Raw genomic sequence first — 17672 nt, forward strand, 5'->3', positions numbered from 1 at the left:
CTACAGATGGAAATTACTGAGATATTGCAATTAATCAAATGCTAATGAATAAATTAATATTATTAAACGAAAATCCAAATTAAATGCTGTAATTCACCCCGAAGACTTTTGCTACTACAAATATTGACAACAGGGTAAACAGCTAGATGGAAATTCGATGAGCGCTACTATTCAAAAATTATTTGTCAGCCCGGGAATCGAACCCAGTACCTCCTAATTTCTGGTCAGGAATGCTTACCCTTACACCAAACTGACAATCTCCGGATAGCAGCGCTCATTTTATACGAAGCCATAGCGGCCAGCCAGTCTACAGATGAAAATTACTGAGATATTGTAACTATTAAAATGCTAATGAATTAATTATTATTAAACGAAAATCCAAATTAAATGCTATAATTCACCCCGAAGACTTCTGCTATTTACCCTGTTGTCAGTCTTTGCAGTAGCAGAAGTCTTCGAGGTGAATTACAGCATTTAATTTGGATTTTCGTTTAATAATAATAATTAATTCATTAGCATTTGAATAATTGCAATATCTCAGTAATTTCCATCTGTAGACTGACGACTGGCCGCTATGGCTTTGTATAAAATGAGCGCTGCTATCCAGAGATTGACAGTTTGGTGTAAGGGTAAGCATTCCTGACCGGCAATTAGGAGGTACTGGGTTCGATTCCCGGGCTGACAAATAATTTTTGAATAGTAGCGCTCATCGAATTTCCATCTAGCTGTTTACCTTGTTGTCAATATTTGCAGTAGCAGGAGTCTTCGAGGATTAGAATTACATCATTTAATTTGGATTTTCGTTTAATAATAATAAGTATTATGAAATTATTTGAAAATATGATTTTTGCTCAATAAAATATAATTGATTATTTTAAACGAGAATGAACAGTTAATATTACATCAATAAACCTATATCAGCTACCGTCTATAGAAGGCATTGACAAGACAGAGGTTCGGCAACTTTGTTCTCCTATCTTTCTCCACTGCCATTATAACGTGGACCATATAAAAGTGAAGTACCCTTCTATTTCATCACAACACAGTGTTATTCGTGATAAAATGAAAGGGTACTTGATAACTTTCATCTTTATTGTGGTACATATCAATGTACGTATTCTCATTATACTGCAAGCATGCTGTAAATATTCATTTATTTTTATTGTTCTTTCCATTTCTTCTTCTTCCTCTATCTCTTTTTTTTCTATCATATTCTCTGTTCTCTTTATTCCTCTTCTTATTTCTTATTTCAATCTTCTCATTATCAATTCTTGCTCAAGTATTCTTAAATATTATTAATTCTCTTTTCCTTCTGCCCTTTATTTTATTTATTCATTTATTGTAAAAAACACTATCCTTGTTTATTGTATAAAAACACTACTTCTTGTATCATAATACAATTATGACATTGGAGGAAAAACTAGGCTCAGCCTGTACTATTCCTCTCCAAAAATTTCGATGAAATGTTAATGTTTTCTCTCTTTATTTTCTTTTACCTTCTAGTTATTCAATTTTCTCTTTCACTTTTATTCTTCTTTATCTACATTTCCTCTATTCTAACCTCTTCATTTCTTTTTCACTTCCTATATTCTTCATAGTTTCCATATTATTTGCTTCTTTTCTCTTATTTTCCTCGTTCACTTCTCATCTTTGCTTTCTCTTCCTTTGTTTCTTTCGCTTCTCTTATCCCCTACTTTTTCTCTTCCCATCCCTTCTTCAGCTTGCATACAATTTTCCCAATTACATGGTTTTTCTCTCTTCTTGATCTTCTTTGTGATTTGTAAATCAGTCATGTGTTATGATTTGTAGTACGCTTTTGATTGATCTTTTTAAAGATTCTATTCTTATATATTTTTCTTGTATTCCTATGTTTTCCAATTTAATCTATATTATTGTTTTGCTAAATGAGGACTTTCAATTTGCACATAAATAAATGCAATTTAGAATACATCGATTAGAGTGATAATGATCCAATTACCTTGATTCTAAATTTCGATCTGTATTTTTCAATACATTTATTTTTTACACAATGGTAAGTATTGATCATAGTAAAAATGAGTAGGCTATCGATCATCTATATCCATCCCTGCTTGCTTTTCCAATAAGGAATATTTATTTATAATAGATTGTTTTTTAATTGATCATTATATGATATGTTTGAAGGGACTGATTCAATCAATCAATCATTTATTTCTCTCCAAAACATACATTAAAATGTACATGAAAAAGTCAAAAACTAAAAACTAACTTAAAGCTGAAGAGAAATAGTGACTGTTTAAAATTCATTTTTTTACAGTAAACTCGTTTATAGTGTAGCATGCTAAATCTATCAAATATGCTCTCAGCAATTCCTTGAATTTTGATCTATCAGGTTCATGTCTTATGCAACCTTATTTGCCATAACATTTTACAATCAGTACTTACATTAAAAATATGATAGATACTATAAGTAATATTATAAATAAGTGAATTTATATAAAAGGCACTACCGGCATAAGTGGAACTTGTTCGCCAGCAGTGAGTGCGATTGAAAATTACAAATATTATAGCCTAACATTAATCAAGACTAAAAGTGGATATATACTATAATATCCATAGTAGAGAATCAAGAAAAACGTACTATAACAGACGTATTATACACTATGATCTTATAGTTATTACAAAATTATCATTTCATACACTTATCTTAAAATAAACTCTAGATTTTACCCACTCTTCTATTTCACTACTTAGTTTTTTTGTTATTCTATTGTTTATAAAGTGATATGGGACTATATTAGCAAAGTATTCCATGAAGTATGTGAATTGATGTTTATTTATAGTTAATCTTGTAAAGTTTCGAGTATAAGGATTGAGTACAGACGGACGAAGGTTGTGTAAATGTGTATTCAAAGTAAGATGCTGCTTATTTCTATTGGCATGTGTAATGATTTTCCCTACAAAGACCTGTCGTAGCGTTGGAACCCCAAATTCAACAAACAAATTCCTGCTTGGATACAGTCTAGGCCGTTTTAGAGCGGCTCTAATTAAATGCTTTTGCAGGGTAAATATTCTATTAAAGTGTGTGTCAAAGGTACCCCCCCATAATTCTATTCCATATTGGAACAAGGAGTGAGCGTATGCATGATATATGGTTCTTATGATTCTGATATCCTTTAGAGTATTAATTTTATAGAAAATGTATATTAGGTATTTTAATTTAGATATTATGTGTTGTACATGAAAGTTCCATTTCAAGTGACTGTCAACTATTATTCCAAGATATTTTAGAAAATTGACTTTTTCGATTGTTCCACAGATACAATTATTGGGTCTAGAGACGATATGAGAGTCATGGTTGTGAATTTTTATATCTAATTCAATAGGTGGTTCACCAGTTTTTGTTGGAGTAAAAGCAATAAATTTTGTCTTATTTGAATTTAATGTGAGAGTTTGCTCATCAAACCATCGCTTAGCAATGCTTAATCCTTCATTTGCGTTTTCATATGCCTCTCTCCATGATGATCCAGTAAATAACAATACTGTATCATCAGCAAAAGATATCTTGGTGGAATTCGGGATATTTAATTTGAGAAGATCATTCAAATAAATCAAGAATAATATTGGCGATAAGACCGTTCCTTGAGGAAGACCAAAACTTGTTAGAATTCTTGTATCAGTTTTATTGTTAAAGGTCATAGTTTGTGATCTATCCTGCAGATAGCTGGTAATCAACTTTTTTGCCACTCCACGGATACCACATCCATTGAGCTTATCTATCAATGTCGAATGAGGTATGGTATCAAAAGCTTTGGCCAAGTCTAGGAAAACAGCCAGTGTTTTAATGTTCTTATTGAAATTCCTGTTAACTGAATCAATCAATACCATAACAGCATCTTTGGTTGATTTACCAGACTGGAAACCATACTGATTTTTTGCAATTAAATTATTTTTATTTAGGAAGTCAACCAATCTCTTTTTAATCAGTCTTTCTATTATTTTAGCAAAATTGCTAAGTAGGCTAATTGGTCTATAATTTGCTGGATTGGTCTTATCGCCTATTTTATGGATTAATATCATTTTGGCTATTTTAAAACGTTTTGGAAAGTAACCCTCACTGAAGCATCTATTTATTATTATTTCAAGTGGGCCAGCAATATAAGGGGAGATCTGTTTCAGGCAGCGACCAGTGAATTTATCCTCTCCAGGTGAAGCATCATTTTTTAGGGAATTTATCGTGAGTGAAATTTCAACAGCATTTGTTGGATGTAGATAGAGACTATTTACAGGAGGTATGGATGATGATCGTAGGGGAGATGTATTTCTATTGTTATCTAGTGCTTCTGCATATTTTTTCCCAACATTTACAAAATAATCATTAAATATTTCAGCATCTATTTTTGGTTCTATCTTTGAGTTTTTTTCTATTTCTAAAATTTCTCTAATATTTTCCCATGTCTTTTTTGTGTTACCTTTGTTCAATTCAAACTTATTATTAAAATATTCAATTTTTGCATTTCTAACAATGTTATTTAAGGTGTTTCTGTAATTCTTATAATGATTTTTCAGAACTGTATTGAAAGGCTGCTTTTTCAGTTTTTGGGCCATTCTATCTCTTTTGCGCATTGCACTCACCATACTCTGTGTAATCCATTTTTTTAATGGCCTTTTCTTATGTGATATGTGTATGATATCAGTGTGTCTAACTATGTAATAGGTTAATTTGTCAATAAAAACATCTACCAATTTATCAATGCCCTCAGAGTGTATCATATTTAAACAATTCCAATTTTCTCCCACTAAGTCATTCTTCAATGTCTCGTAGTTTATTTTCATAACGGTATTTTTAACAGGTGGATTTTGGATAGAATTAGAAAGGCAATTTATATGGAATGAGGTACAGTAGTGGTCAGTGATAGTAGATTTTATAATAGTTGCAAATGTATCACTCTCTTTAACGGATCTTGTTTTGAAAAATATGTGATCAATGCAGCTGCTGCTATAGTTTTGAGCTCGAGTGGATTTATTTATAAATGACTTGAATCCATTCAGTTGCATGACACCTAGATATTCATTACTTAAATTATCATTGTCGAGAATATTTATATTTATGTCTCCTATCAAGATGACGGAACTGTCTGGCCGTAAAGACTGCAGATATGAATCCAAACTGATAAGAAAACTATTAACAGCTAAGGACGGAGATCGATAAAGAGCCAACAATTTGTACATTTTGCTATCAAATTCAAAATCCAGACAGATTGTGTTTGTAAAGTCTATTGTGATATCAATTCTATTGAATTTAATATCGTTATTTACGAAAACACATAGGCCATCACATTTCGTGAATCTATTGTTTTGATTGACAACGGAATAGCCATCAATATTGAAGTTGAAAGCAGAAGAACTATGAACCCACGTCTCTGTCAAAACTATAATATCAAATTTAACATTACTGTTGCTTATATAATAAAGAAACTCATCAAAGTTTTTGGCTATACTACGTATGTTCATGTGTACAATGTTGAAAAGTGTACCCGTCTGTACGTGATAATTACATGGGTCAAAAGAAAATAAATCGTTAACTTCAATTGTTTCCTTATCATTGCCGTATATGATTGGATCTTCAATCCCTTCAAGATTCATTAATTACAAAATAGCAAAAGATAAAGTACTTTGAGAACAAAAAAAAAACTTTTTAAAGAAAGAAAAAGAAATATTCTATGAGAAACTAAATAATTTTTTAAAACACTTTTAGCTTTAGCGTCTATTCTGAAGTGAATAGATGTGCCTAGTTCTGAGGCATTACACAAATATATAAAAACTGAAATAGAGAATACATGATGAAATGAAATAGAGAGTGAAGGAGATAAGATAATAATGATCGAAGTGAATAAGATGATCAGTTGATTAGCATTCATTAGTCACGTACACGAAAGCCAAATGATCTCTTGTGAGGCTACTAACATATTAATAATAAAAATAAACAGAAATAAAAATCTTATCTTAGTACTGAAACTGAGTGTGAAAAATATTGTTATTTAGAAGTCAATCAACATGAACTTGTAAGTAAAATAGGCTATTTCTTTGAAGAGACTATTAAATTGAAGTATTATGTACTCCAAATACTGGATACAACTAAGATTGAATGTATAATATTATGATTGAGTCCATTCACACTAAATTCAGCCTAGTTTATTGTCCATACTGTTGATAAAAATAAAGTATTAGATAGTCCATTGAAAATACACTTAAGTTAAAAATAAGAATATTGAAAGAGTCCATTCTATGTAATTGGTAAAAAAAAAAAAAAATAAATCGTATCCATCGTAACAAACCTTCCAAGAAGCTGCTAAGCGTTATGAAAAAAGTAAATTAAAAAAAAAAAGAAATACATTTGAAAAGTCTCTCCTATTAATTAGTTTTTTCTTGTAGTCAGGACTATATTTGATGAACGAGATCCTTTATCGTGACTATAGACTGTGGTCTAGAGTTCAAGTCCTTTCTTACATAGATACGCCCATTTCTGAACCAGACAAATTTCAATTTACCGTCCTTCTGCATAGATTTGGCAGACCTGAACAGTGTGCGATTGAACGGGGACATTGTTTCGTTGATAAATACCTTTAATTTGTTACCCGACCACCCTATTTCGGACAGTGTCAGATCCCCTTTGTTTTTCTTACAGTTCAAAAACTTTTCCTTATACAAATGACCACAGAATTTCACTATGATAGGTGGATATTTAATGAGTTGATCACTTGGTGATTGATACGAATTAACGTTTGCGGGGTTCCTGTGATAGTTTCCTAGCATATGTTCTTTCAGTTCAAATCCTATTGCATCAGATATTTTGTGTAGAACTACGGTCAAATTCTCACTTTTATCGTAGGGGATGCCGATTATGTCAATACAGTCTTTTCTCAAGTATTGTTGTATATTGTTGTTTTCTGCGGTAAGTCTTTCAATGTCCTTTCCCAATAACACGTTGTTTTTTTCAATCACATCTATATGATTGAAACACTTATTGATGTCTTCGGAGTTTTTCTCAATATCTGATTTATTTTCCTTGTTTAATTCGAATAGAAACTCAATGCTTTTAATCATGTCCTTCTGCTCCGTTTTAACAGACTTTATCTCTTTTTCTATATTATCTAGCTTGTCGAAGAGCATTTCGAAATTGGCTTTGAAGTCGATTTGATCACTTGCACTGATAGTTGTTGTTTGCTTACCGGTACCCTTATCACTGCTCCCCTCACCACCAGCACCGCTGCCACCTGCCTCGCCACCGCTAGCACCATCCTTCCCATCCCCACCATCCGCCGATTTAGCCTTGGATCTTGTCATCGTTTCCAATGATCTCAAAATTAACTATTGATTTGTTCAATAAATATCGATTTAAACTCTAATATTATTAAAACTTGACAATTCAAGAAAGAAAAACGTATGCCAGCACTTGAATGGTCACGACTGTTCACTCAATTTCAACAAATACTATGTAATACATCCACTATTTACGAATAAAATACATGGGCGGTTATGGAGCAGCACACACTCTTGTCTGCTATCTACCGACGGCTGTTGTATGAGAAAATGATTATAACAGCTTATTTATTTATTTATTTCTGTGTGTGGCCAGCTCACAAATCTTCTCTCATGAGGATTACATGTAAACTTTGAAGTACCGTAGGAAGGAGTCCTGAAGTCGGATTATAAATTTGATAGGCCATAAACCTGGTCTTGAACATAACGAACTACTAAAAAATCATTAAATTCGATGCACACATAAAAAAGTTATTGAATGTCAAAATTTGAGGCTCGATTTTTATTTATATAGATTAGCAATAATTCATTTCTAACTTATCCTATTCATTTCAACAATGTTCACCTCTATAGATGGGATCTACTACATTTTAATTCAGGAACCAACTAGTTGCTGGTGTGAACACCTCCATTCATCTACTACATTTTCATTTCGGAAGCAATCAGTTGCCAGTGTGAACACCTACATTCACCAACATCATTTCCATTTCGGAACCAATTAGTTGCCAGTGTGAACACCCACATTCACCAACATAATTTCCATTTCGGAACCAATTAGTTGCCAGTGTGAACACCTCCATTCACCAACATCATTTTCATTTCAGAACCAATTAGTTGCCAGTGTGAACACCTACATTCACCAACATCATTTCCATTTCGGAACCAATTAGTTTCCAGTGTGAACACCTCCATTCACCAACATCATTTCCATATCAGAACCAATTAGTTTCCAGTGTGAACACCTTCATCCACCTTCATTATTTCAATTTCAGAACCAACTAATTGCCAGTGTGAACACCTCCATTCACCAACATTAGTTTCATTTCAGAACAAACTAGTTGCCGGTGTGAACACCTCCACTCATTTACACTGTTTTCATTTCAGGAATCGATCAAACCAGTGTTCAGCGGCGATGATCAGGAGGCGAAAGAGGCGGCCCGTGTCACCCTGTACACTGTTTTCGATGCCGGACTGAGGCTGTTGTCTCCGTTTATGCCGTTCATCACTGAGGAGTTGTATCAGCGGCTGCCATTGGTCCAAAATGCGCCCGTTAAACCGAAAGCGGCCAGTATCTGTGTGGCGCCTTATCCGGATTTGGTGAGAGATTCGTTTGCAAATGAATACTTTTGTCTGGAATTATATTTTTCACTCGTTACAAGGAAAATACCACAATATTTCTTGAATCTCTATTAATATAATGTATATTTATTTATTTAGTCATTTACATTAACAAATGCACAAATATCCCTTAACGTCGAGCGCTTAGCTCTAGGGACAAACTAATTCCGCTAGATCGCTCCAGCTGTACTATTCACTTGCTGCCCGAGCATAGCAGGCGTAAAACCGTGCTTTAAAGGTACACATACCAGCGGCTATTATTGTGTCTATAAAAGAAGTTTAAGCATCAACTTTATTCATCAAGAACAGCGCTACAAGTTGCTATGACTTTGAAGTCTATATAACGAACATTGAATGTGAAAAAGGAGTTTAAAATGCATAAAAATGCAGATTTTCAAAAACAAAGTTGACGTAATTTTTGCTAAATTGGGAGAACTTGCATATTTTTCTCAAATTTTTCTGACCAGTAGTTTTTGAAGGGTATGTGTACCATCTGCCTCAAAAAAGTGACTTTTGAAGCCCTTTTGTTAGCTAACAGTAGGTGATGAAAATATTTCAATTGCATAGATTATGTCCTAAGAACCTGTCCAATAGATCAGAAAAAGAATTTTTTTGAAAAAAAAATATTGAATGCACAACCTTAATTGGTTAGAATTTAGAAAAATAAACGAATATGAGAATATACTAAACTTGAGACCTTGCTGTTGAAGAGAGCTACAGTTTAATCCTTTTTTTAACTATTTTCGATAGTTTTGATGACATTACAGTCTAGTTAGACTGTTCCATTAGACAGTCCAATTAGACTGTAAGCTGCGAGCTATGCTTGATTACGTAGTGCCTTTGAGGTTAAATAAATATTCTATTATGTAATGTTGTCAAAAAAGAATTATTTATTTCATTAATACATTGATATAGTGAGGTCCACGTAATAATGACAGTGTTTGAATAGAATGGTATTGCTATCCTCCTCTATAATTCAACAAAGCGGATAGCGCTATCTCTTTCTCGCTTTGCTCTGTTGCCAGATCGTCTTTTAACAATGTAGAATTAATAAACAAAATATTTCATCTTAACTATGAAATTATCGAAGAATATAATTTCTTGCCTAATAAAATATAATTGATCTTTTTAAACGAGAATGAACAGTTAATATTACATCAATAAACCTGTATCAGCTACCGACTATAGAAGGCATTGACAAAGACGGGGAATCGGCAACGTTGTTCTCCTATCTTTCTTCACTGCCATTATAACGTGGACCTCACTATAGATACAATATTATTCTCAACTGTGAATAATTGGGAAAGGAACAACAGGCTTGAAGCCCAAAACTGTTCCTTTCTCAATTATCAACTAGCAGTTTGTATGTTTTTTATTAGCAGAAATATAAAATTACAACATCTTAGAAATACATAATAAAAGCAATAAAAATTTTACAACATGAGAAAATACTATTACAAAATAAAATGCAGTGCCAATTGAGTATTTGGATCTCGAGGTACTAAAACCTGTTTGAGATGGTGATATAAAATTGATTACAAAACTATAGCGCTAAAATGTAGTTACTGAGTTGGTTATGGAAAGTGAATTGGATGACTACAGTTTCATTTGGGTTCTTAGCCACCGTCTATTGTATTGTTTGTATTGTGACTTTTGCCTATTACTGCATTGTATATGTTTATTGGTAATAAAATATATCTTATCTCAAGTGGGGTAAGTTTGAAGTCGGAACTGGCAAATTGCCTAATCCTTGTAGGAAGACGACGACGATCTTATCTTAATTTTGACTTGGAAACCAAGTTTTGCAATTTGATAAACATTGAAATAGAATCAATTAATGAAAATATCCGTTATTAGGATAAATTAGCTTAAATAAGATGAATCGGCTGCCTTTATTTTTTCCATGTGAGGGGCGAAGTTAAGAGACCCCCACCTACAGTAAACATTCCAGTGCAATTCTCTATGAGCACTTCAAACAGGAACGAAGAAAAAAAATAAGGATTATAATTACATAAAAACTACAGCTATATAAACAATCACTGAAAAAATATAATTAGATTCAAAACAGCTTACATTTTTCTGAAAGGAGCGAATCTCATTTGTTATGTTGACAATTATGTAATGATTATAATATTTTAGTTGATGATCTAGATTCTAGAACAATACAATATTTATATTTACTTTGTAAGATAAAATCAATTCTAGTGATACCAAAGTATTTTAATATTTTGATGTAATTTGTGTTCACAGGAAGAATGCAACTGGCGCAATGTGGCTCTTGAACAAGAATTGGAATTTGCGCATTCCATTGTGCGCAGTTTGAGATCTACAAGGTCGGACTACAATCTTGTCGCCAAGGTCAAGGTTGATGGTGAGTTCATTTCAATATTGTGTTTCAAGAATTTCAAGATTTTCGTTTGTCCTAGAGTTCTTAATTAAGCCTAGCTTATACGATGCCAATTGGCGAGACAGTTGTCTTTGGACAATTGTCATCACGTGATTGCGGATTGTCGGAGGCCAGGCCAGTTAAACGAGAAGATGTTTATACGCGGCCAACTATTGGCACGACAGTCGAAAACTGAAGATTGTACAGCTGACTCAAATCCTGCCAGTTGACAGCTAAACATGTCCGAGTTATCGGCATCTGTTGTGACTAAACAGCTGAACTGGCAAAACCAAGACAGCGCTATCGGCCTACACCGTTCACACGACGCCAATTATAGCGACAACTGAGATTCCGAGTGGTGGGGGGCTCGCTGGGCTCAATTGACTGTCCATAGTCTACTCCCGGAGACAGTTGAATTTCGGGCCAATTGTCGGTACAGTTGGCCTGAAGTGTTTATACGAAGACAATAATTGTCTTGCCAGTCAGTTGCCTTATGACAATTGTCTCGCCAATTGGCATCGTATAAACTAGGCTTTACGGTATTACAGGAACTTGGTACTAGACATAAGTAGAACAATCTATTGGCTATTAAGTCACGCCTGAACTTTTTCTCTGTCACTGTAATTATTACTCTTTTGGAATATTGGTATGCATTGTCATTTCAAGATGATAGTTCATAGATATCTCATATGAAATTCTTATCACTGGAAATATTCTTCGTTATTTTTTTAAATCTTTTTCATTTTTCAAGTTTTCACATTTCAAATTTATTATTTTTCAAGCTCTCTGCTCCATGCAATTCAAATTATTCTATATTACTATGTGTAATCAAAATTTCTTTCTTTCAGTATTTGTGTGCTGTTCTGACAAGAGCACAGAGAGCATAGTTGAGAAGTTTTCGTTGCTGATTAAGACTTTGGCAGGCTGCAATAAGCTTGAACTCACTCAGGAGCCTCCAGTGGGCTGTGCTATTCTCACAATCTCCGACAAGTGTATCGTGCATATGTTGATCAAGGTAAGTGAATTTATATTTGTTCAATTATTAATACTTTCACTCTGTTGCAAGCAGATCTACAGGGTGAGTGAAAAGTCTGAGAACGGCTTAATATCTCATACACAATAGTTATTTGTATATCTAGAGTGAAAAGTGCTGTTTTTTCTCCCTGAGGGAAAAGTTTGAAGCCCGAGGCGAAGCCGAGGGCAAAATTTTTCCTGAGGGAGAAAAAACATTTTTCACTCGTGATATACACAACATTTTTCCTCCACCTACATTTTTATAAAAACTGCTGATAAAATAATTTATAATAAAGCGAAGCCGAGGGCAAAAATTTTCCTGAGGGAGAAAAAACATTTTTCACTCGTGATATACACAACATTTTTCCTCCACCTACATTTTTATAAAAACTGCTGATAAAATAATTTATAATAAATAAATAAAACGTATGTGACCAAACAATGTGTTACAACATAATCTAAAAAGTAAACAGGAACAGCTGGCTTGTAATCACAGTTCTCCTCCGACAGCACTATCTGTCGGCTAAAGTTGTAACAACAATGACAGCCAAAACTACAGCTATGATGAAGTTCCCGTTTCAAATTTGATTAGTTAATAAGTAATATTTGTTGGCTGATATTTTGAATAACATGGAATAAAAGAAAAAAATATATATATTTTTTAGTATAGTGATATGAAGTTTGTAATAATAATTTCAGCATACAAACATAATTTTTTTTAAATCGATCAAATGTCTGGTTGAGGTATTGAATTTAGTTGGTTTAATGACTACTCTTTATGCTTCCTCATCTGAGCTTAGACCTTCTGACCTATTCCAAATGTACGTTTTTAAAATAGAGATGCTTCCCATGTTATTTATTTAAATGGAGTCACTTTTACTCCCTAGGGAGTTTATCTGTTTTTTAGTACCGAGAGCGAAAAAGTGACACTTTAGTATCATGTTTCAGGGAGCACTTTTGACAGTAGGTGGAGGAAAAGGTAATTTGACGGTGGGTGTAAATTGGGGATCCTACTAAAATTGAAAATACTACTTTATTGCAACTTCAAAAATCTGATCCGCCATTTTGAATGCAACTTTGTTTTTTTAAATAGGAAGGTGGTCATGCGATACAGTATTTCGATACGAGATTTCAAGAAAAAATGAATGGCGAAACCGCAAATCGATATCTCAAACCGTTTCGAAGATATTCACAATATTAATCAATACTATTCAAAGCAGAAAGGAAAGAAAAAAGTCTCAGAACGGCTTAATATCTCATAAACAATGGTAATTTGATGGTGAGTGTGATTGAAGATCCTACTAAAATAAAAATACTACTTCATTGTAACTTCAAAAATCTAGTCCGCCATTTTGAATGCAACTTATTTTTTTTCTAATAGGAAGGTGGTCATGCGATACATGCTTTCAATATAGAATTTCAAGAAAAAATGAATGGTGAAAACCGCACATCGATATCTCAATCCGTTTCCTAGATATTCACATTATTAATCAATACCATGAAAATCAGAAATGAAATAGATAAGTGAATTTATTTAAATTCTATTTAAAAAAACTAAGTTGCATTCAAAATGGCGGATCCAAGAAGGTAGACCAGATTTTTGAAGTTACAATAAAGTACAATTTTCAATTTGAGTAGGATCCCCAATCACACCCATCGTCAAATATTACCTTTGTGTATGAGATATTAAATCATATGAAAGTCTTCTCGGACTTTTCACCCACCCTGTATATTAATTTAATCGTGACCTGACTTGTATTCGTTGTTTGTTGCTATAACATTGTACAATGTTTTCTGCAATAAAGATTTTGATTTAATAAAATGACGTTTAAATGCCACAGAGAACTAAATGACGTATTAAATCAGCGGTTAGACCACGCTTCTCTTGTCGGCCTTTATTTATTTATTGGAAAGAGCAAACAATACAATAGTCGGAAAAGAAAAAACAGGCTATTGCCCAAAACTTCTTCATTTTCCTAACCTTGTCTCAAATTGTCCAAATATTATAATTGACCGAGCGAAGTGAGGTCTAAGATTCAAGTCGACGGTTTGGCATTTCTCTTAATGTTTTAATGTTTGAATGTTCAAATGTTTATATGTTTTCATGTTGCGCATTTACGGCGAAACACGGTAATAGATTTCCATGAAATTTGACAGGAATGTTCCTTTTTAAATTGCACGTCGATGTATATACAACTGGTTTTTGGAAATTTTGCATTTCAAGGATAATATAAAAGAAAAAAGGAGCCTCCTTCTTACGCCAATATTACCGTAAAAATCAGACTATAGAATTATTCATTATAAATCAGCTGTCTAGTGGACTATAATACTACCTGTTCAAAAACATCGAACATCTTGAAAATGTATCTTTCCATTAACGTTAGTAGACAGTTGACTATAATACTACCCGTTCAAAAACATCGAACATCTTGAAAATTGTATCTTTCCATCAACGTTGTAGACAGTTGCAGCCAGACCTAATAACAGCGCTCACACTCACATTCCGGGACGACACGTCACGGTACGATATAGGACAGAAAGCTCTATGTTTATTTAGGATTTTTTCTAGACATTTTTAATTGATAAATTATTTATTAAATTCTTGAGAAACATAAACAACAGGTCAATGTAACTCACTGAGCGCGAGGTCTACTGTTCACAGAACTACTAGTACTCATATTGTCATTATTATAAATATTATATTGTCAGCATTGTTAATACTCACAGTCCCAAATCTTTTCGTTTATCATGAGACTGTATACTCCTATAAATTGAAAACATGAATGGGTGACAAGGGCTGACATCTACCAGCATAACACAAGTTGCGGAAATTAAATTCATACTGAACAGCTTAAGACAAATTTTTATGAGCTGAAACCTAAATATATTGGGAAAAAAATCTTCAACGCCTTGCCCGAAATATAAGGGATTCTCAGTCACTAGAGTCATTCAGGACTAGGGTGATGAACGGTTGCTAGCAAGATGCCTGTATATAGTCATCACAGCCTGTTTGAAGGCTGATAATCTATAAATTGGTGTTTCAAATTATTATGAATACTGTTGTGTTATTACAATTTCAAGTAAAATCTATATTTTCTAATATAAATAATAGTTATTCATGTATTTAGAGCGTAAAACTCGACTTTATCGCTCGAGTCAAAACAGTTACCACGCGACGCGTAGCGGAATTTTGTAATTTTGACGCGAGCGATAAAGATGCTTTCCGCTCGAATTACAAAAAAAATTTTTTCTACAACTGCAGTATTGGATTCCAATACAATAAACAGTTTTCTAAAATAATTTATCCAATTATTTTGATAAATCAATCTAATAATAATAAAATGATACAATTTACTTATTCTATCTAATCATAATAATCTATTTTCTAATTACCAGGTTGCACTTCGGTGAATTAATCAACGTTAATCGCCGTAAAATGATGTTTTCCATTGGAAGCAATAACAAGAGACCCAATGTACGAATTGGTCAACAATTTGATGTCATTTTGCAGCGGTTGAACTTAATAATACTATGTGCAACTATGTACGTGCAACCATACCTTTTTTTAAATCAAAACAGCAAAGGTGACTGTAATAATAATTATTACTGAATTCTTAACAATCAGTATTCATTCTGTAGACAGTATTCAAAGAAATACAATATTCAGAGAAAACAGTACATTCAGTTAGAAAGTAGATTATAGAGTACCTACTTAACTGTATATTGTTTTTTTAATTATAATATTTAATTTTCTGTTTCAGGGACTAATCGACGCGGAAAAAGAGCTGACTCGCTTGCAGAAGAAGAAGGAAGGCCTTGAAGGCGTGAAAAGTAAATTGGAACAAAATATGTCGATGGCCGACTACGATAAGAAAGTGCCTGTCGATGTGCAAGAAGCAAACTCGGAAAAACTGAGGCAATACAACGGAGAAATGCAGAGGGTTATCGATGCAATCGCCGCACTCAAAACTTTATAGCGAGTTGTTTGTTGTTAACTTGCTCGTTATTCCAAATAACAGTGAATAAAATAACATTCGTATAGATTTATTGTGTTTTCCTGCCCTTTTAGTGGTCTATCATATTTGCTATTTTATTCAGTCTTGTACAGTTAGTTACTCATATGAAAAGGCTCAACAGGCTGAAACCCAAAACTGCCCCTTTTCAAATCGAGTCTATACGTTTACCGTACTACATTTAGGGCCGGTTTCCGAGCTCGGGATTTAGCTAAGTCCTACACTTTAAACAGCTGAAGTCAGAAAATTGGCTTTCCAAAACGGGGCGTAGTCGCAGTTTTTATAACAGTAGTAGCAGTTTTTTAATTTCTCATTTCTATAATATGGAAACTTTTTCCTTGACGAAATAAAACATTTCTAAATAATTCAAAACAGCTGAAACTTTACAATATTATCTCTTTATTTCATTTTGTGTTCAATTTTCTAGTTTTTGAAATTTAATTCAAACGTGACTATGACAATGACTGCGACTACGCCCCGTTTTGGAAAACCAATTTTCTGTTTAAAGTCTAGGACTTAGCTAAATCCCGAGCTCGGAAACCGGCCCTAAATCAACATTTAGGTTGTCAAAATTAAAATCATAATTGTCTAATTTATTCTGAGTTTTCAACTCAATTCAGAATATCAGTTGCAGAAACTGTACTACGGTTATGAAGATTATTATGTTATTTCAAAATAATATACGAATAGGCTGGGTCGCTAATTGGACATTAAGTAGGTCTAGTGTCCAAGCATGTCACGAGGCTTTAGTTATTACGGCGTTATTTACACTAGTGACACCAGCTCTCAGACACCCTGTTATTGGTGGATGGCTAATGTCTTAATAGGGTCACCAGCCCGGACACCATTCCTGGAGTTCCACCTTCCTTTATACACGGATATCACTGGCGACCCAGTCTGGTGTCCTTATGTAATAAATGCCCTATATTACACTAAGAGACTGAGAACACCAAATTTTTGTAGTTGACTGGTGACCAGACCGGTCACCACTAGGCTACCAGCTGGTGCCTCTCTTGTGTCCGTTCGGTATACTCATAGCTTATTAACAATATGAACCCTGAGACATCAAGTTTCTTAGTGAGTCGCGATTTATTACTACTGTAGTTCTTATTGCGTTTATCACACTCTGGACACCACTGAGACAATAATGGTGTCTCACTGTTCCACCTTGCTCCACGAACGACTCCTCGTGATCACCAGCTAATATATAATATAAAACAGGTCTCTGCTATAATTACACATACAATAATAAAACTCAAAGATGAGTTTGCTCAATCATGAAGTGTAAATATAACCTATTTTTGTACAATTTCTATCTAAATTTGGGAAAGGAATATTTTTGTGCATTAAGCCTGTTGTTTTTTCCCCAATCATTCATAATTGAGAATGATATTGTATGCATCAATGTATAAATAAATATATAATCATCGTCAAAGAAAAAAGTTCAATTTGAATTTGGCGCTAAGTGAATTCAAGAAGGCAGTTCATGAAGATGCGATCATGAAATCCGTTAAAAAGTCGTCTGCTTAATTGCTTTTCTTTCAATTATTTGAAATCTTTCTTATCCTCATTTACAATTTGAAATGTAATTTCAATTTTATGATAATTCATAATTTTAT

The 17672-nt window shown here is 33.4% G+C and overlaps 1 protein-coding gene across 1 annotated transcript in view; it reads left to right on the forward strand.

Annotated features, from left to right (window-relative positions):
* The window catches only part of LOC111055412 (valine--tRNA ligase), a 51235-nt gene extending 35152 nt beyond the window's left edge, over nucleotides 1-16083 (forward strand). Inside the window, exons 16-19 of the mRNA XM_039431336.1 lie at nucleotides 8351-8619; nucleotides 10891-11011; nucleotides 11875-12041; nucleotides 15802-16083. Of these exons, the coding sequence (XP_039287270.1) occupies nucleotides 8351-8619; nucleotides 10891-11011; nucleotides 11875-12041; nucleotides 15802-16017 (773 nt within the window). The 3' untranslated portion in view covers nucleotides 16018-16083. The remainder of the gene's footprint in view (nucleotides 1-8350; nucleotides 8620-10890; nucleotides 11012-11874; nucleotides 12042-15801) is intronic.
* The last annotated feature ends 1589 nt before the right edge of the window (nucleotides 16084-17672 follow it).

Source organism: Nilaparvata lugens, chromosome 6 (genome assembly GCF_014356525.2).
Source record: "Nilaparvata lugens isolate BPH chromosome 6, ASM1435652v1, whole genome shotgun sequence".
Lineage (NCBI taxonomy): Eukaryota > Metazoa > Arthropoda > Insecta > Hemiptera > Delphacidae > Nilaparvata > Nilaparvata lugens.